Source organism: Bactrocera dorsalis, chromosome 1, assembly GCF_023373825.1.
Source record: "Bactrocera dorsalis isolate Fly_Bdor chromosome 1, ASM2337382v1, whole genome shotgun sequence".
NCBI classification, from domain to species: domain Eukaryota; kingdom Metazoa; phylum Arthropoda; class Insecta; order Diptera; family Tephritidae; genus Bactrocera; species Bactrocera dorsalis.
This window is the reverse complement of record NC_064303.1, coordinates 109,099,701-109,122,177: the sequence shown is the minus strand read 5'-3', so window position 1 is coordinate 109,122,177 and position 22,477 is coordinate 109,099,701. Positions and strand designations below refer to the sequence as shown.

At 36.8% G+C, this 22,477-nt stretch overlaps 1 protein-coding gene across 7 annotated transcripts in view; it reads left to right on the top strand.

Moving 5' to 3' along the window:
* The window catches only part of LOC105234030 (cGMP-dependent protein kinase, isozyme 2 forms cD4/T1/T3A/T3B), a 138,708-nt gene that overhangs the window by 92,750 nt on the left and 23,481 nt on the right, over positions 1 to 22,477 (top strand). For 5 of the 7 annotated variants that reach the window (XM_049446423.1, XM_049446424.1, XM_049446427.1 and 2 more), the window contains one exon: positions 5,636 to 5,802. In XM_049446423.1, the coding sequence (XP_049302380.1) occupies positions 5,636 to 5,802 (167 nt within the window). Of the gene's footprint in view, positions 1 to 3,569; positions 5,348 to 5,635; positions 5,803 to 9,302; positions 9,865 to 22,477 lie in introns of those variants that run through there. The other 2 variants (XM_049446430.1, XM_049446429.1) reach the window with 2 other exon arrangements.

The following is a 22,477-nucleotide window of genomic DNA, read 5'->3' as shown; positions in this document are numbered from 1 at the left end:
ACATTGAGCGCACCTGGCAGCGGGGAGCGGTGCGCAATTTATGAAATATTTACATATATATTTTTATTGAAAAAAATTATAAAAAGATAATAAAATTCACTAAAATAAAATAATAATAAACATATACGCGCTAGTGTCCGACGCTCAGCAGTGGGCCGTCAGCTGCCGCTGGCACTTTAGCACTTATCGGCGCATTTAAGTGGAGCAGCGCCACAGCTGTGACCAACGCATAGCGCCAACTAAAGTAATGCTCTCAATGCCTGGAAGGGATTAATGCGTTTATATAGATATTTACGCATGGCGCAATTGACATACGCCCCGCCTGTGTCACGCCAGCCACCGCGCAGCAGCTGAAACAAAGTCCGCAACCAGTGCGCCTGCCTCATGTACGAAACCTCTCCATGTTTGTGTAAATTGTTTGTTTGTTTGTTGGCATAATCTCGAATGGGGTGGGCATTGGGCATCGATCATTTGCTGGAATTAGTAGTTATTTGTTTAAAGTAAATATTTTTACTGTAGGCCAATTTTGAGCTATCATTTAATTATGCTAGTCCTGTCAAGTATTATAGTTTTATGGACTACTACTGATCCATACAAAAATCATTTTCATAACATTTGTTGGAGAATTTTAGTATTAATTAAAAGCTAGAAGCTTTGCAGGAAGCTCTGAAATTGGAAAGTGGTCATATAAAATTTTGACTTACACTATTATAATAATTTTTAATAACCGTGTTCGATTCATCACTTCGCTGCTCACTGTTTCTCTTCGCTGTCTTGTCACCATGTGCCATGTGAAAGCAAAAATAAAGTGAAATGCTTGAATTCAACTCAAGAGGGTTTGTGGGGGCCATAAAGTGATATAATTTCAATCTAAATTGTTCATATTTTCTTATATGTACCAGCTTGTTTCATCTACAGCAGTTGACCGTTCGATTCTCCATTTTTCAAATTGTACGCTTGAATTCAGCTGGAGAGAGTGTGTGGAGTCAAAAAAGTTGAATAATTTCACTATATATTGTTCATATTTTATTATACCAGTTAATTCCATTTATACCAGTTGCCATAATTTCAGTATATAATATCAATATCTAATTGTACCATATTTCTTTATTTATAACAATTGGTATAAATTCACTATATATCATACATATTTGATTATACGAATTTACTCCCTTTAAACCAGTTTCCCGTTCGATTCACTACTTTCAAGTCTCTATTTTCATATTTAATTATACCTGTCTGAGTATCCGTATTTATACTATAAGTAATTTTTATAATTTTAGTATATTTCATCCATATTTGATTATACCAATTTATTTTCTTTATACCAGTTGCCTATTCGAGTCTCTTCTTTCTAAGTTTTTCCAAATTCCAAATGGCTAATGTAATCCAGACACTATCTTGCTGACAAATGAATAACTACATACTAGACTTTACGATATAAATAATTCAGGTATAACAGATTAGTTTTATGTGTTTTTTCTACATATCCTTTGAGTAGCTAATAACTAATGGGTCCTTTAAGTTGTTTTTCATCATGGGGATTCCATTGCTTTTAATAATGTTTAGAAATATGTTCACATTTTAAACTGACATTCTTTAAAAAATCCTGTGAACACAAACTCGAGTTTATTCGTCACTTTAGCGCTCAGTTTGAGAAGCTATTCTTAACATTGAAACACAATTTTTGTTGTCTTTATTGGCATCTAAGCTGTTGAACTAATAATTTCCTGCATGAAAACTTTTACCACACTCCTATCAACTTCTGTGAAAGTTATGCACGAATTGATCCTTTTTTTGCCGAATAAACTTTAGTCACAAAAAATTCCAATGGCGACAATCTAGAATCTAGATCACTTTACTTTCAATTAAAAAATAAATACTGCATTGTTTACTCGACAGTTATTTGTAAACATCAGTTCACAAGTCAAATATATATATGTATATATATATATATATATGCCAAGCATTGATTGTACACAGAACTAAAATACCTCTATATATTTCATATATACAATACTATAATGATAAGAAAGTACAACGTTAATTGAGATTAAATGATAGTTATACCTAAGTATATAAGTATACTATACGTACGTATGTACATAAATGATTCAGCGGAAGTAAGTGAGCAAACATCTGATACGTTCTAAAAGGGAGAATCATAACACATATAGTAGCCATTCCACAAACTGAATGCGCCCCGTTTGACGCTTCGATTCACCACAATTTTGCTTGTTATGTTTCTGCTATGCTCTCTTTGTAAAAAAAAAATCGATAACAACTATTTTTTGCACTTGAATTCAATATTCATAGTTCAAATTGGAACCTCATTATAGTGGTTTTAACCGCTTTCTACTTTCTGGTTGCAATTATACCAGTCCAATTGACTTACACTAGTTGCTTGATCGATTCGCCGTTCTTGCAACCTAGTGGTTCGTTTATTATACGTGTATTTTAAATTTATACCAATTGCTTCTTCGATTCGTCGTTCTTGCAACCGAATGGTTTGTTTATTATACGTGTATTTTAAATTTATACCAATTGCTTGTTCGATTCGCTATTCTTGAAACCTCTCGGCGCGTTTATTATACTGATTTATTGTACCGATTGTTTATTTGATTCGCGGTTTTTAGACTTGGCGGGTCGCTTATTACACGTGTCTATTTCATTTATACCAGTTGATTGTTCGATTTGCCGGTTTTGAACGGTTCGTTTATTATAACAGTCTAATACATTTTTACCAGTTGCATGATTGATACGCCATTATTGAAACTTGGCGGTTCACTTATTATACCTGCCTATTTCATTTATACCAATTGATTGTTCGATTCGCCGTTCTTTAAACTTGGCGGTTCGTTCATTAAACGAGTCTATTTGATCTATACCAGTTACTTACACTACTGCCCGTTCTGGATACTTGGCGTCTCATTTATTATACTAGTATTTTAAATCTATACCAATTGCTTCTTCGAATCGCTGTTATTGAAACTTGGCACGTCGTTGTTAGTTATCACATATCCCAGAAATAATGCAATTAAGTTACTTTACTTTCTTTCCAATACCTCTCTACCATTCATCTCTTAGCATCGCTTATCTGGCGTTGAAAATTGACGCTCAAGCTTTGAATACCAACAACATAAAACACACATTCTAACTTCTCGTAAAAAATACGTTATAAGTCAACTTCGGTCACCACAAATTTAACCCCCTCATTCTGATACGCCTATGTCTATCAACTACAACGGTGATGCTGCACATGAGAGTTCTGTCAGAGACAAAATTGGCTGCCATTCAAAATATTTTTTCGCAAACACCACAAACAATTGCACTGAGTATAGGTATATACATACATACATAGAAATAAAAATGAAAGAAAGTATTCTGTGTCAACTACTTGAAAGAGGAAATCCATTGCAATGATGGTACTTCGAATGCGCGGGAACTTTGGGGGGATTTTATGAAAATTACGAAAATAAAATTCTCTTTCTCGACCTCCGTTATATAAATCAGTAGCACCGTGCTTGCGAGAAGTGTTAGGCGCTTTTTTCAACGCTTGGTCTTCGGCCACTTTTCTACACACTGCTGGCTTTTGCTCCGCGCTCGGGTTATTACTATTAAATATTATCATTTAACAAAGTGTTGTTATTGCGCGTACTGTTGCTGTTGTTGGTGCTGCCGCAGCGTTAATGTGGCAAGCAAACAGCATCATACCGGCAGGCGAACGACAACGTCAGACTCATTTTAATTGCTTTTAATTGAAAAACACAACAACAATAGCAAACAAACTAAAAAACAAGAGCAGCAAAGTCAATGAAATAAAAAGCAATAACAAAAATAATGTCAGCGCTGCAGCGAGAACAACAGCAAGCCGTAGCAATGGCTGTCAGTAGCTGCTACCGCCGCGTACAATAGTCCATGCCATTGCGCTCGAACGCGGCAACGAAGCAAATACATACATGAAATCATAAAACAAAAAATAAATAAATAAATAAAAAGCTGAAACATACTAGAAAAGCAACAACAGCGAGCGCTGCGCGGCGCATCGTTTGGCAATGAGCCACCCAACTAATTGAGAGTGTCAGCTGTGTAGCGCCGCGACGCGCGCTCTTTACAATCGCTTGACAGTGCGCTGTGCGGTGGAATGAAGCGCAGTGAATTGGTTTTTAGCGCGTGACATTTCGAAAACGACCGAAGCGACAACCGCAACGAAGAGCGACATAAACAAACCCAAATTTTTTAATTATCACACGAACAACATTCTGATCAGCTGTGTAACGCGAAAGTGACAAACAAACAATAAACGAAAACAAATTTAAGTACCAACGCGGAGAATAAAACGGCGGCGAAAGGCCAAGCGCGCGCGGCGACCTTAGGGCGCGCATTCACGTACGCAAGCGCACGCGGCCGCCGTTCCTTGCAGCGGTGTGACCGCGCGGTTGTGACGCCCAGCAGCGATAAATAGTAGAGGAGAAGCGCTACGTAGCAGCCGCGCAGCGTGAAGTGCTTTAACGCCGGGCGCGCGTAGTTAGCATAGCCGAATTTTTTTCCATAAACAGTCGCCGCAAGACAACAGCGCGCGTTGGTTCGATATCACAAAGTGTACTTAGTTTGAATAAATTGTAGTGAATTAAAGTTTTTTCTGTCTGCCGTGCTCCGTCAAATCGTCAATCATGAATATGTTTCGCATTAATAACAAGAACAACAACACAAGCGATATGCAGCGCGATACGCGTCACTTGGAAGATCAACTGGTGGAATTGCGTCGCGAACTGCAATTAGTGCGTGAGGCGTTGCATCGCAAATCACTCAAATGTGCCATATTGCAGCAGGAACTCGAGAAGAGTCAGTGCACGACATGCCATCAATTGCTGAGTATCGTCTCGACCGGCAGCGATACAACACAACCGGATGGTGAGCCTGAGGAGGACGATGATGCGTGCGCCTCGAGTAACGGTCACACAGATGTCATAACTAAACTACAAGCGGAACTGCAGTTGAAGGACGCGCGCCTCGTCAAGAATCGTGATAAAATACGTTTTCTCTGCAGCAGCATAACGCGCCTGCAACAAGAGTGCGCGAACAAAGATCAAACAGTGACGGAACTGCAAAATGAATTGGATAAATTTCGGCAGGTGGTGCGCCCGCTGACGCAGGTATTCTTGCAACACACTGCGGAGGGCATTGAAGCGGCAGCAGCAGTCGCGACGCATAGCGGCATGGAATCGACGCGCATGATTGCAACAGGCAGTGAGCCGCGCATAAAGCGGCAGGGTTACAGCGCGGAGCCGCTCTCCGATCTAGTGGACGCGGATAGCGAGCTGATCAAGATACCCAAATCAGAGCTGTAAGCGCGGGGAAGGGCGGCATACTAGCATATACAAGCGCACACAAATCATAATTTGTATTTTTAAATATTTTGCACATACATATGAACATATACTTATGTATAGTATCTTTGCGCGTGCAAAGAATTCTTCCAACGCATCATTAGCTTTTATTAATATTTTTATTATTATTGAAATTTTTATTTCTGCCTGCTTTGTTTACCACTTAAGCAGCATTTTTATTTATTTTTTTTACACTCAGCATGTTTATGAATTTTCTCTCTTTCTCTCTCCCTGATGCCTTGCAGATCACGTGAACTCATCAAATCAGCCATATTGGACAATGATTTCATGAAGAATTTAGATATAACCCAAATACGCGAAATTGTCGACTGCATGTATCCCGTTAAGTATGCGGCAAAGAGTCTCATCATCAAGGAAGGCGATGTCGGCAGCATTGTTTATGTCATGGAAGGTGAGTAAACCCTCAAAGTGAATAATTGTTTAAAGAAAAATACATGAAGTGAAGCCAAAATAGCATTGTTGAATGACAAAAGTCACCAAGTGTAGCGTTGACAGTTTTTAAAACAATAAACACAACACAACAAAAGTTGCTGCTCAATGCTAAGCGCTGCCTTAAAAAAATACTAGCCAAAAATTGAAATAAAAACAAGTACTGAATGTTAAACACCGACTGCTTGTTCAATATACCGCAGATGCTCGTCGCTTACTCATAAAGTCTATCAGTAAGGCGCTTTGCTGCGCGCCGCCTAAATGTAGGCAATATTTTTTGTGCTGTGTGATATTTTGCGTGAACGCACCGGGTGTATGAACGCTAAAAGTTTTACAATTTAATTTGCTAGTGTTTTTTTTTAATTTTTTTTTTAGATTTTTAAGGAAATTGTACTGTTATTTATTAAATTTTTTTAATATGGAAAGAAATTGTTGCAAACGGATAACCCAATTAACCTTTTGGCAGAATTTCTGAATACATAAAATTATGTATATAAAATAAATATATATGTAGGTATATGTATATAAATGCATATGCTATTAAAAGCAGGCTTAATATATTTACATATATGCATCCTTAAGCGCTTACACATACATACAGTTGTGTTCATGAAAATAGTAGTCCGGGTGTTATATTTAAAGTTATTTCCTAACACCTACCGACTTGCCAAGTCAACAAGTGTGTCTATTTGGTAATAAATACACACTGTTTTACCTTCAACAAAAAATCCCAACTATTTTCGTGAACAGGCTAAACTTTTATGGTAAAAAAGTAAAAGTATAATCTAAATCGTCTAGGCAAAGGTTAAAAAATATATGAATATAACTATATCCGCACAAAATTTTTCAGCACCTGTTTAATGGTGTGTAACAGACCAATAGAGAACCTAAAAAATTGTTGTCGGCTTTAAACAGCTGCTTTTTGTCGAAAATTCACTATAAAATTCTCCGATAAAGAGCAAACTCCCATAAAAATCACCTATTAATCTTTTTATACATATGTATACCTTGTGGCGAAAAACACCGATAAAAACGCTCTATTTAATTTAATTTTTATATAAATTCATTAAAGTTACAAACTTGTATTTTTATAATTGAGAATGCTACGATTATTCTCTACTAATTGAAAATATTTTCAAGTTAATTGCTCTCATTACCTCGTAACAACAAACTCAGCCCCCGTTTTTCCATCTAAGCTAAATTGATCGATTGCTCCTTCAGCCCCCGTCAGACGCAGCTGTAAGGATCAGAAATTATATGTCATTGCCTTTTCGCACGGTCAAATTAATTGAGTACATTAAGCTTATAATTGAGAAACCAGTTTTTGGCTGTCGCACATCCGGCTACTCGATTAACGATATGCTCGATAACGATCAACTGTTATACTTGCTCGTGTTCTTCATTTTGTATTTTTTCTAATGATTTTATTTATGCAGCTTGCTACTTAGCTACTTTATCAAGGCACAGAACCAAATTTACAGGCTAGACAACAACCAGCAGAGTTACACACAGTCAAATTTACAGCCTAGACTGCAACCCGCAGAGTTGTACTTCAGTTTCAATTTGATTTAAATTCTATTAAGAATTAATGTAGTAAAATAAAATTTATGTTTTGTATGGTAAATTGATCTAAATTAGCGCTTTAATCGAACAAAGTCGTCTAATAGATCAATTAACTCCGGTGCGAAAAGACTATAGGTAAAGTTGCTACTTTCCGCAAAACCTTGAGTGATTTTGAACTATGCCAGAGCCCTTGTCTTAAATAAATCAGTATATTGTCTAACTTTCCTCTATTTTCTATAGACTTCAGTGTAATTTCATTGATATTCGCCGGAGAAAAACTCATTTCAGTTTGAAAAGTTTTCGTATGAACTATTTTGTTTATTGTAATGCATATATATTCCTCATTCTATTCTTAACATAGCTTTCTCTAATGTCAAGTATAGTGATTGCGATTGTGAGATAGACAACATTTTATTTATTTTTCAGACTTGTAGAAATTAAAACAATATTAACATTTTAGTGTTATTTTGCTATAAAGAGACGACGAAATTTTTCCAGAATCTCATTCTTCATTTCATTTGATTTGGATTTCTTAAGAAATTATAAAAGTATTTATTTTAAAAAAAAATTCTAAAAATCCCAAAAATGCGTAATTCCCAAAATAGTCAGTCGACTTTTTTTTTTGTTTTCGTTGATGTATTAATAGAATATACTTACAAACAAATACTACAAAGATTTTGATCAGCACAATCATTTACTTAAAGATCACGTCTGAACTCGAGTTCGATGAAACACTGTCTAAAGTAATTGTTGATTAGCACTTTGAGATAAGGAAATTGTCCCAATTTATTTATTGTCAATCGCGATTTATTCAATAAGCAGTAAAAACATACAGTTGTTTATATGCATATGTATGTAAATATATGTACAAATATACATATATGATATATTGTTGTTTACGGGCGATATTTTTCTAATAAATAAGTGCGAATAGGAACGCGTGCGCTCGATAAAACACAGATACCAGTTCAAACCAAAGTTATTTTTTTATTGCTTAACTGGAGATAACATTAGCCTTGTAGCTGTCTCTACATATTCTTGCTATGTTGTGAGAGCGCAATTTCCTCAGCAAAGGAATCTATTGAAGGGTTTGGAAGCGTTGTTTCGTCTTTACTCTTAATTTTATGTGATTAATACAGCCCTGTTCTATGGATCTAGTTAGAAATTTAGGTTATGAATCGCAATTTATAATGATGCGACGGTCTTTTGCTATTTTTAAAGTTGAGAAATGTTGTAAATATTTATCTGGCTTTTTGAGGCTAAACTTGTATAGAATACCTCGCCCAAATTTATGAGTAACATAAGTGGTCAACCGCTTTTGGGATCCCGATTTATCGAGATTTAATCTTTCAGTTAACAAATATCTAGTTCCAAATGGGTTAATCTGCGAAACCTTTTTCAATATACGCTTTCTGGAGCTTTTTATATGGACTGAAGAATTAGCCTATTTGTTTCTTACAATACTTTTTTTTTTTAAATTTCGCTGAAAAAGCTAAACTCAAGAGGAGATCTGTCCTTTTTTGGATGCTTTTCGCGGTATTCTTGATGAAGCTTGTTTGTCTTGTCTTTTCCGAATGTGTAACGTAATCTTTTACTTAGATTTTTGTCTGATAAAAGAAAACTATTCCATAATTTTAAAGCGCATTTCGACCATAATATGAAGTACTAAAACAAAATAGTGCCCTTCTCAGGTACATTTTTATTTCGTTTACTAGACTTTAATAAAAAGTCGTTGCACTAAAATGTGGAGTAATGCTGGCCACTCTACTTATGCTCTCTAACAGGTTTTTGTAGCGCTCCGCGCCGCTCTTGCAGTGCACAGCAGCTGTTCCGTAGCCGCGTACACCTTTTCTGCGCGGCGTACACGCTCCATTGTTTGCAAACACTTTACCTGTAGAGCGTGTGCTCATAAGTAGAGAGCGAGCGTTATAGTTTTTTTGTTTACACGCCATCTCCGCTTTGTTATGTGTACGTCGTTGCCATGTGCAATGTGCGGCGTCGGCGGTGATCGCTGGAGCACGTTAGCATTTATTGAGCGCTCAATTGTTTAGTTCGAAAAATTTTCGAAGTCATTATTATTACAGCTGAGTGTGTAGACGAGGAGGTCCACAAGCAAAAAACGCGCACATACGCGCTCACATACATGACATGATAGATGCGGTGCACGGCTGGTTATGTGATACAGCGCCGAGAGTGAGCGCGTCTGGACAGCCAAGCGTCTGTTTGCCGCCGTTCGGTTATCTGCCATAATATGTGCGCGGCACTAAACATTCGATTAGTGAACGCGAAGCGATTTTAAAGCGCGCGCGCTTCAAGTAACGCGCGAATAAGATCGCGAAATTCGTTGGTTTTTCTTCTTAATTTGTGCTCGAAATACTATACTATATATTGATATAATATATATTATATATTTAATAGAATTAATTGGTTTTCATTACTCGCTGTGTGCGCGCATTGTGCGGTTTGTGATTGTTTGTGATTTTATATTTTTTTTAATGTGAAATAAAATTGTTTATTTGTTTGTGTGGCTTTAGCCACATGTGCTGTCTATCGGCGGCGTATAGCTCTCTTGTTTTATAATATTTAATATAAGCAGTGTGTACGAAAAAACTGAAATTCGCAGAAGTCAAACGAAAAAAAGCAAAATATTATATGTATATAAATAAAAAAAATATATATAAAAAAATTTAACTATTAAAAGTGGCTGTGGAGTAGTAATGTGAAAGAAGTATAAAAATGTAGTACCAAAGAAAAGACAAAAATATTATAAAAATATATTAAAAATATCAAAACAGTGTAGATTAAATTTCATCAAACTAATAAAAGCGATTTCGAAAAGAAACAGAAATCAAGAGAGAGTTGCTAAATTGAATTTACTTTACTTATGTATATCTCTGCGTAAAGATTGCGATAAACTGGAGACGCTATGTTAATTGCCAATTTGCAAAAACAAATAGTGCAAATAATGTTTTTTTTTTCAGTGAAATTTTCCCAAAAATATTTTATATACGACGGGTTTATGACTCAACCGACGCCGCATAAATTATTTTTGTCAACATTGCAAATAAATTGTTAATGCAAATTATTGAGAAATCGAGTTGTTGTTAATCATGCTTTTTGACACCAAATTCAACCTTTAAATATCTCATTTCATCAATACTCAACTATAGATGAAGTTGCAGTTGTTATTTATAGAAAGGAGCTTCAAGCAAAAATAAATATTTAATCAGAGGACTCCTAGTTTATCCACCAATCTCTCTATTATAAATTAATGTGAACTTAATACATCGGAATATATCGGTATATCAAATAAATCCCTAAAGCCTGAAGTAATCAGCAGCTGCTGTTTCACATGTCCATATAGTCCAAAGGTACTGTCCGTTTTGCAAGCCACTGCGTGGAGCCGAAAACTCCAACGCACCTAATTCTAGACAGCATAGTAATCTGCAGACACGACAGAATCCTCCCGAGTTGATAGTCCCTGACCGCATAAAAGATCGGGGTCCGTTTCGGTTACGTAGACCCGGCATCTAATCGGTCCAGTCTGTCTGTCTGTCTGTACATATGACCTATGAAAACGAAGGTTCGTTTTTGAGATCGGTCTGATATTTTGTAAACGTCCTCAAGAATCTGCTCATTCGTTGGAATCGCCGCTATCGGACCACTATAGGATATAGCTGCCTGACAAACTGACCGATAACAATAAAGTTTCTGTATTGAAAACTTTTTATTGACAAGATTCCCGTCTTGGGATGTGTGGGTGGGGAGAAGTCGCTGGAGAAGAGGCGCAGTGTACTTTTTTTTAACGTGGAGTCGAAAGTTTTAGGGGGAGCATTCTGTAAGCGGCGGAATACCGGAATACTGTAGTGTATTCAGTCAGAAGGGGCTACTATTAGAAGATAGATGTACTGATACGAAGAGCAGCGTCTTTCGGGGTGGTGAGCACTCGCTCCAACAGCAAAGTGAGTACGAGTATACTAGCCCTGAGCTCGTTAACTGCGTGCTCAAAGCTAGCCAAAGAATGTCTGCCCTCAATAGAAATAGCATCATGCCACTTCCTCATCAGACTCTTTTGGGTGTCTGGTCCCAACGGAAAGCTGGATACTGCAATATCGATGAGCTAGAAAAGGGGGCAGCCTTGCAGTGCTCACATCGGAATGGGACCGAGTTAGATCCCCCGTTGGCGATTTGTGATGGACTCAAGGTGCTTTGTCGATTTTTAAGGGTCTTATGATCCATTATATAACCGTCTACTAAGCCACCGTTACAACCTCCAAACTAACTGTTCGGAATGAACCCCTATAGCTGCCATACAAATTGACCGATCAAAATCAAGATAAAGATATATTTATACCCTTAAGTACTATAAAAAATACACCTGTGAAGGGTATTATAGCTTTGCAGTTTTTTCTTGTTGTTATTGATTGTCTACCATTAGGTCAACATCGTGTCTATCCAACCCTATTTGAAGTTTACGAGTTTTTCAGACGATTTTTTATGGCTCAATGCTTATATTCAAATATATATATATATATATAAATGTAAAAATGCATATATGTATGTATGTATCCAATTATGTGTGTATGCATTGTATAAATATGCATTTATATATAGATATAACTTCTCATATTCGTTACGCCTGCTGATTCATCTCATTTTTGTGTGTAGCATGTTTCCCGGAATTCAAAAAAATGCTAAATAAAGGCGAACAAGTTTAACTACACCCATGAATAAATACAAATTTGTATGAATGTACATAATTGCAGTTGCATGCTGTTAGCGCAAGCGCCTAGTGCCCTGCCAAGCAATAAACGAGGGTAGCAACAACACTAACTGGAGCACAATTGAAAATGCAAGTGCAACACAGTCACACACACACCTCGAAACATGTCTGTGGATGCAGCTAGTTTAAATTTTTGTCGGCATATATATTATGTATAACCCCACTTATGCATGTAGCTAACTGTAAATATTTTATATGGAGCAGGTCGCGTGCATTCGATGCGCTTTTCCGGCCATATGTTTCTTGTCGTCTCAACACGTCTTCTCCCTGTTTGTAGCGCCTCCGTTTTGTTGTATCTTTTGTTTGTTATTATTTCCATTGCTATTGTTGTTATGCCATGTAAATGATTCTTGGGAACATACGGCCTTAGCGCACACCGGCAAAACGTACACATACCAGCTGCAGCTGCAAGGAGAAAAGTGAAAGTGCTCGTATAAGTAATCCCAAAAGCCGCACGAAGTAGCCGAACGGCCGGCTAGTCAACCAGAAGTAGTAGAAATTGACGTTGGCGGCTAGCGACTAGCGACTGGTGAGTCGAGCGATTGGCACAAAGTGCACTCCAATTTTCGTTCGCTATTTCTTCCAGCGCTGCTGTTTCTCCCGCACTTAGTCATCATAATGACAACTGCTTCGCGGTATGTTTCGTGCAACGATTCGCTTGCTCGTTCGATTCATCGAATCGCTTAGCTCCTCCGTGTTTTACTTGCTTTTTGTGTTGTGGTTTTTATAATCATTCAAGCATTTCGCATGTACATACATACATCCATACAAATATACGCGTCTCCATGGTCCATGTAGTAATCTTGGCAAGAATTCCGGTTTCTTCAGCGCTCAGCACATGCTTTTCGGTTTTTGCTACACGATACCTTACATACATACATATGTATTCGTGCTGTTGATTTCTATCAATTTCGGTTTTATTTTGCCTTTTCTTCCCCACACTTTCTGTATGCGCTCTACGCCTCGTCATCTTTTTCGTTGGCAGCAGCTGGTCGAATGCCGATGACTGCCGCAGGCTGTTGCCGCTGTCAATCTTGCGGTCATTGGTCTGGATTCTTTGTGTGGTAAGCAAGAGCAGAAAAAAAAACAAAACTCCAATGCGTCGACTGCGCACTGAGAAAGCATTTGAAAAGTGATTAAATCAATCACCTTTTTCCTCTGAATTTACAATTAAAATGTGAAAAACAAAAATGCTTCGATAACTGGCGAAAGACAAAGAGAAATGTGATTTCTATAATGTAGACTTAAATGCGCTATATAACCCAGCAAAGATTTGTCAGTTGTCATTTGTCATTTTTATGGTCATAAATTTAGTTGAAAAGCAATGTATGTTGACAATATGTTGAGTTAGCTTGAGTAGGAGGAAGGCTAAAACCTAAAATCACAAAGAAAATTAATGATTTTTATCTATTACCTGTTACTACCATACCTGGGTTACTAGCGTCCTGTGGTTCGCAGGCTCAGAACTCTTTCTCGACCGTTCCCACAACAGTTGGGTCTACGTAACGAACGAACCTCAATTTTTTATCCGGTAAAGGACTGTAAACTCGGTAGAATTCTGCCGCTACAACAACTCTTGACAAAATAGAAATATGTAACCTTGTCTAAGAAAAGGGGGCTTAGGTGCGAAAACTGGTTTTCTGGGAAAAGCTGTTAAAAATAAACAACTCGCTCCGTCAGTTATCTCATTAATTGTTTTTTTTTTTTTTTTTTTTTTTTGACACCTAAGCCCTCTTTTCGTAGACCAGGTCATATATAGTCATTGCTACCCTTATTCGCCTAGGAGTGGGTTCTGTGTCAAACAAATGTTTACTGTGACGATTTTGACGAATACAATGAGTCCGATATAGCTTGCTTTAAAAGGTTGGCTGTGCTCCTTATATAGCTGGTGTCTGCAAGGCATAGAGAATCATCCTGTTTTTACCCTGGCTACCACTGCGGCGCGGATATTTTATGGGCGGCCGATTGCCTTTTATCTATGTTAACAGCTCTCTCTTTCTCTTTTCTTTTTCCCCTCTTTATTTGATTTTAATAATTGTTGAGCGTATTCTCAGGTTGTTGACAATCGGTGATATTGAGATCTAACCTATTCTCCTTTGTTTAGATAACTTTGTAATAATTTTTATTCGACATTGTCTGACTTCGAGACAGTATGGATTTCGATGTCACCAACTGTGCAAAGGATATAGTAGTCTATTTTGAGATCGATTATTTTCTCTTTTGTCTCGTTAACCATTAACTTATCATTATTCAGCTTCAAATACAGCCTCAGTGGGATTTCTATTATAAATGCTTCTCGGCAAAAATTCAATACTTTTTCAAAGACCATTCCACCATTTAGGGAATCAAGATTAACTGCTTCCATACAGAATGAGATATGAAATATTTGACTATTCCAATTTCAATATTTAGTGCCCTCATTTGGATTCATTAGTCGGTAAACTCTTTCCAAGACTGTAGACTTACTTTAATGCTTTTCAAATCTTACAATCTGCAAATCTACCAGCCTTTCGATTGTAGCAATTTTTTCATTTACTATCCAATTTCATTGAAATTGATTTAATTTTGCATATTATTTAATTTCTCTATATATAATTGCTCTTTATTACATTTCTTCCCCTCTCAGCCGTAGTATAATCTTCACATTGATTGTGTGGAACGGCTTGCTGTAAACAACCGCCACTTACACCCGCTCTCTCTTCCCCCAACCAAATAGATTTTAACGAGGTCATCATCACGTAATCGTTAACAAAATTGTTCCGTTTTTCTTCTCCATTTGGTATTTCGTAAACACCGTGATTCGTCTTTGGTTTAGCCTCCTTTCCTTGAACTAATGATTCGTTTTATTATTTGTTGTTTTCCTTTCCATCTTTACTTCAACTTTTGATTAGTGGTTGATAAAGTTGTGTTTGTGTGTTGGAAGGTTTCGTGGTTGTGAGAAATTGGTGAAGTTGTTCCTCTTAATTGTTGGTAAATACATTGAATTGTTGGTGCCTACATTGAGTTGTTGTATCGCAATAAACTTAGAATTAATGATATTTTAAACTTTATTGTGGAGTTTTGGCAGTAGCTGTTTCTTGTCTTGCGCAAGCTTTAAGAAATCTATGTGTAAGCGCTTGGACGTCTTCTGTTGTGGATTTCATAATACTTGTTTTGTAGTATCGTAAAATCTTAATGGCGAGGCGATCGATAGAAGCAATGCTCGAGATGAGAAGAAGATACTTCTATTGGTAATTAGAGGTGGTTAGAGCTGGTTAAAGTTTCAAGCGTTTGGCGTGAGAATTTTGTGTCAATATTTTTTCAGTAGGGCTTGAGAGCTGTAAATGTAAAAGATCAGGGAACTTCGTCTTAAAAATTTTTAGGTATCAGAGCAGAACGAGCAAAATTTTAGAGGTAGATACATATACAGTGGGGAGCAAAACCGTCAACATGTTTACAGAATGCGACTAAAGGTCCTTATAACTTTTTTTCTACTAGCAGTATCGGCAACATTCATACACCAAAATAAAGATAATAATTCCATTTATTAAAAATAGAAAACAGAACAGCTTTTATTTATGCTTGAACGAAAATATACGATAAATTCCATTTACAAGTCATTTTGACAGTTTTGCACTTATACTCTTAGACCTAAGTTCTTTACAGGGCTTAGTACTTTGTCCATAGACCTTTATTTTTTATTACGCTTTTTATGCGTCTCGGCATACTTTCAACCAAGTTTTCAATAATTGAGTGGGGTATATTTCTCCACTCCGTCTGTACCCGACTCCACAGTTCGTCCATGTTGGAAGCGGATCTCGATACTTAGCCAGCTGCTGCTTAACATATGCCCACAGATTTTCTATCGGGTTAAGGTCGGGACTTTGTGCTGGCCATTTAAAAGTTTTAAAACTTTGGTTTTGGAGCCATTCTTGGACAATTTTCGCCGTATGTTTCGGGTCGCCATCTTGTTGGAAAATTATTTCCTCCGCTGGATAGGCACATTCCTCCACGAAGTCAGGCAGCTGTGAATTTAGAATATGCAAATATATCTCCTTATTCATTATTTCACTTATTCTAAACAAAGGACCAATATGCCACCACGTGAAGCAACCCCAAACCACCAAACTTCCGCCACCGAATTTGACAGTTTGCTTTACCTGTCCACGCTGAAGCTTTCTTGCGGACGATGCCAAAAATATGCCTTACCATCAGATTGATACCTGTTAATTTTCGTCTCATCTGACCATATAACCATTTTCCAGTCCTCAATTGTCCAATCTTTCCGTTCTCGGCAAAAATTAAGTCTAGCTTTAACATTTCGCTCAGATAAAGCAGGTTTTTTTTGTTTAACCGCAGCAACCATACCAATTTTATTTAAAGAGCGTCGCCCCGGCCATGTACTCGGTTGAAGTTCTAACTTAGCAGCAGCTTCTCGAGGAGTCCTACATTCATTTTTGCGCAATAATCGCTCAATAGCACGGGCATCACCATCGGTAAGCTTCCGCGGGCGGCCTCCAGCGTTTACAACTTGGACAATATTTTGTCTTTTCTTCACATTTATTACCGTTTGTCGACTTATATTTAACTTTTCCGCAATTTTCCTAGCTGAATAGCCGTTTTTAATTAAAACAATAACTTTGTCTTCGACGTCTCGTAGTAACTTTCGCATTTTTTTTTTTTAGATCACAAAAAACCCCTGAAAAATTGTTTAGTAATCGCCACGACAGACAAAACGTTACTAATATAAATTGTTAATTCCATCTCCGCTCAAAACTTCGATTGAATTACTTAACCCAGCCATTCCGGGAAATATAGCGGGACTTTCATGGCATACTTGTGCAGTGGTGCAAAACTGTCAAAATGACTTGTAAATGGAATTTATCGTATATTTTCGTTCAAGCATAAATAAAAGCTGTTCTGTTTTCTATTTTCAATAAATTGAATTATTATCTTTATTTTGGTGTATGAATGTTGCCGATACTGCTAGTAGAAAAAAAGTTATAAGGATCTTTAGTCGCATTCTGTAAACATGTTGACGGTTTTGCTCCCCACTGTATATCAATTTATATATTGTGTTATAAAGTATTTATGTATTTTTAGTTTTGCCTTTGGGTCTATCTTAATGAAAAAAAATTAACCGAGTTGTGTGTTCTTTTGCACCGTATCCACATATTCTCGAACAATAGCTATTAATATGACAAATGTGCATCTTCAGTTTACTAAATTAGCAAAGATTATCACAAATAAGCTTGGCGTGCCAAAAATCTTTATTTATTGTATTTTTAACTCGTCAACGATTGCCCTTTCAATGGCCATAACAGCAAATATTAGTATTCGCTACTCGCTCTAATACGCTACAGTGTCGAATGCGAAACACGTTACCCAAATTATTGTCTTAGATCCGCATTATAGCCTCATTCATTGCTAACTTTAAATACCGTTATTATTGCTTTCCGGCATTGCATGAGCCGTACAATTCTTCAATAAGCCAGCCGAATGCTGTCAGTTCGGTTCACAGCGAAATTCTTGATGGTTTTATGTTGTTGTCTTTATTGTTGTTATTGTGAAGACTCGCTGCTTGGCCACCTACTTGCCAACAACAACGCAGTTGATGTGAAACCCATCGAGCAAATCTCCGCTTCAGTGGTATGTAAAGTTATTTAAATGTTTGTATGTATGGATATATACATATGTGTATATATTTCTAAGGGTGTATGTATTTGTAAGGGTGTTTGTATTTGCAGTTAGTGCAAATTCTTTTAAATTATTATACCCTAAACAGGCTATATATGGAGTGGGAGACCCTCTAAAATATACATATGTACATCTTCGGAGACGAGCTGCATCGCGGTGTACTCCTTCAGTTTTTGAGATATCGATCCGATATCTGGCAAGCATCCATTTCTCCGTATTAAGTTGCTCATTTGTCAAAACCGCCGATGTCCGACCACGATAGCATATAGCTACCATACAAACTTATCGATAAATATCAAATTTTTGTATGGAAACCTTTTTTATTTGATAAATTATCTTCTTGAAATTTGGTATAGATTATGCTCCGAGACAACGCTACAATTTCCCATTATATCGTACAGATCGAACTACTGTAGCATATATGTAGCTGCCATACAAACTTATCAATAAAAATCAAGTCCTTGTATGGATAACTTTTTTATTTGACGAGATATCTTCATGAAATTTGACATGGCTCATTTTCCAACACAGAAGTACATTTTACGAACAATTTGTTCAGATCGGACTACTATAGCATATAGCTACCATACAAACTTATTGACGAAAATCAAGTCCTTGTAAGGAAGACTATTTTATTTGTCAAAATATCTTCACGAAATTTGGCATAGATTATTATCCAAAGAAACCGTATAATATCCTAAGAAATTGTTCAGATTGGACTACTATAGCATGTAGCTGCCATAGAAACTTATCGATCAATTTCAAGTTCTTGTATTGAAAATTATTTTATTTGACAAGATATCGTCCAAAAAATCCTCATGGATGATTTCTCAATCTGCGAAGAAATCAGAATATAGCTGCCTTACAAATTTATCGATCAAAAATTAAAATAAAGATACTGTTCTACAATTTTATGCTATAAGAAATATTGCTTTGAGGTATTATAGTATAGCTGCAGCTGATGTTAACGTTTTGTGTCTGTTTTTTGTTTTCTTTGCATTTTTTTGCGCTTATAACTCTTTGTATTTACATATGTGTAAATGTGGGTATGTTTGACTGACTTGTTGACCTTGCGCTGCGTCGCTCAACTTTGCTGAGCGTGGCTTGAAGAAAAAAACTTCCATACAAAAAAATGGAAATAAAAAAATGGCAAATAAGCGGTTATACGAAAATAACTAAACGTAATCTTAAGCTTATTGTATATACATACACATGCATATGTATGTATGTGTGCATTGCCTACAAAGCAAAACTGTAATTGGCAACAACCACAATTGCTGCTCGTAAATATCGTATGAACATATGTTTGTATGTATGTATGTGTGTGGCAGAGTCGACGATTTGGCGATTGATCGCGATTGAATGTACGTAAGCAAGTATGCAGATGTGTATGTGTGCATGTAAATATACGCACACACACATACAAATTGCTGGCATATGTCGTGTACGGTGTTGATTTTTGGTGTTGTTGCCGCCGCGGTTATGGCTAAATGGCGTAACGACTAACCCACCAAAATGCAAGAAAAAATTGCGCACACACATACACGCTCAAATGCCGGCACACCAACTATTGCATATACGCCGCTTGCAATGGCCGACGACGCGCCTGCCAAGTCAAATGCCACAGCTGGGAAAAACCAACATTCGTGGCAAACATTATTTGTCTTGCCACTAAAAAGCGGCTCAAAGTCAACGTAAATTACTTAAAAGTGCATAAAAATGCGAAGTTTTTCATTTTCCTTTTTCTTTACTTTCGTGGCTTGTGTTGATTTTTAATTTATCTGTATCTATCTATGCTTTTTTATTGTTGTTGTTATTGCCATCTTGGTTTTGTGTCTTGCAAAACCGCACGCGTGACAAAACCGAAATGCTATGTCACCAAGCCTGGTTTGGACACTTCACCGCTGAAATATTATATACATATGTATGTATGCATATATGAAAAATATCAAACAACAAAATAATGATTTGTTGTTTACCTATATCGAAATACGTGCGGAAAAGTACCGCAAAACTTATCCGTTGTTAAAATGTCGCATATTTTATTAAAAGTTTCGTGCGTAGCCTTTTAAGTGAAGCATCTTTCATACCCGAAGAAGCATAAGTAGATAATGACAAGCATGTTTATAGTATCGAAAAACATTAACTTCGGCTGCACAGAAATTTAAATACCCTTCACAGATGCAGAACAGTCTTTATTGGACCACTTTAGCATATAGCTGTCATACAGACTTATCGGTAAAGAGTAAGTCTTTGTATGGAAAACTTTTTTATTTGACGAGATATCTTCACGAAATTTGACATGGACTATTTTCCAACGCAAAAGTATGTTTTACGAACAATTTGTTCAGATTGGACCACTATAGCATATAGCTGCCGTACAACTTATCGATAAAATTCAAGTCTTTGTATGAAAAGCTCTTTTAGTTGACGAGATATCTTCACGAAATCTGACATGGACTATTTTCCAACGCAAAAGTATGTTTTACGAACAATTTGTTCAGATCGGACTACTATAGCATATAGCTGCCATACAAACTGACCGCTCAAATCAAGTTCTTGTATGAAAAAACTTTTTATTTGACAAGATATCTTCACGAAATTTGGCATGGATTATTTTCCAAAGCAACCATACAATATCCTAACAAATTGTTGAGATCGGACTACTATAGCATATAGCTGCCATATAAAGGTATCGATCAAAGTTAAGTCCTTGTATAGAAAACTTTTTTATTTGACAAGATATCTCCACGAAATTTGGCATGGATTATTTTCCAAAGTAACGGTACAATATCCGAAGAAATTCTTCAGATCGGATCAACATAACTTATAGCTGCCATACAAACTCATCGATCAAAATCAAGTTCTTGTGAGGAAACATTTTTATTTATGAAGAATATTATAGCTGCCTTGCAACTGAAGTTAACGGGTTTTCTTGTTTTTATTTTTATTATTTTTTTTTTTTACAATGCACATATGTATTTAGGTCTGCTATTTACCTGCTAGCAACTCGTTACTTTAGCCGCCTATTACAACATTACAAGCAAATAAACAAAAGCACTAACAACAACTTTACAACAAAACGAGCGCACTTATCTATTGACCAAGTGTCACACGCCGCCAATAGAAAATCGAAATCGTTATTTATTGTTAATTGTTTCTTACCAATTGCCAAGATAGCCTAGGTACAAACGTACGCAGTAGTGCATATATACATATGTATGTATTATACAATATACCTACCTAAAAGCATAAATTTGTACACATATAGTTATAAACATGCCAAGCATGTCTCCACTGATGGGTTTTGATAAACACATGTACACATTCACACAAACAAACACATTGTGGGCCACAGCGCCAGCCCGCCCGTCAACTAGTTATCATTGTCCAGCCATCTATTGACAAACCTATAATTTCCTCCTACCTCGGTTGCTTCGTTTGCAAAGTGCTTTCCTTGATTTCGTTGCTCTTTTATTTTTTCAATATTATTTTTAATTTTTTGTTTTTACTTTTTTGCTACCTTCCACCATTATCAGCGGTAGATATCGTCTATTGTGTTAACAAATTTCGCCTTGTTTACTTTTGTCTTTTTTGGTATTTGTGTTTTGGTTTTCTTACTCCACAATTTTGTTGTTATTACTGCTACATATTTAGTTGCTGGTTGTTGTGTGCAAACATCCTTTTTCATAGATAAGTATTCATAGGTATATACATACTTGTATGTACTCGTATTTGTCTTTACAACTGTATACGCGGCAAGAGCGACTCAAAACAAATATTTTAACCGACTTGTAGTGAAACTTGTCGTGAAATTTTTCACAGTTGTCACATTAAATTGTAAATATACTAGATACATGCATAGATATATATTTACAAATGAGTGAATGACTTGTCGAGAGTTATATAGATATAACTTGTTTCCTTTATGAAAATGTTTTTAAATTCTGTAGAGTTATTGTCTGAAAATATCTGACAAGCTCTCAAAAACAATTATTACGAGCATTAAGCTAGATGTAATGATATATTTGTGTTCAATACTCAATCTCCCTTGATCCACCGGATTTTGAACAAAGACGCGTGAACAAATGTCACGCCAAGCATTTTCAGTACCAATAGGCAGTGTGGAATGGATACACTAATCACCTTGGAAAGGTTGAAGGCCCTTCTAAAACTTCAGCCGCACTTTTGGTCGGACCCCCGCTTGCAATGCAACTCCACTTTCAACTGACAAAGTGTCAGCTCTTTCCGCATTTGGGTTTTAACCACAACCACCACGACCACTGGCTTCTCGGGGAGTGCCAGTCTGCATGAGCAGGTTGGAGCGAACTCCAAGGGCTCCTACTCTCCGTGGTACTAGAATTAAGTCTACGGCTTCCTTCCGGCTCCGGACTAGTTACCAGGGGTTGCACCCCATACGCACACATCATTCACAGAAGAAGCTAACCTTAATTCCCAGTTAAACCCCTTCTCCGCCTAAACAATTCAAACGTAAACGACCCCAACAGTAAGGCATTCCGACTAGTGGTGATCACACCGCTGGCATCTAAACGTCCATCAGCCCAGCTAAACCTCATACCACCAAGATCCCTATTATCCAAATAAATCGGGAATT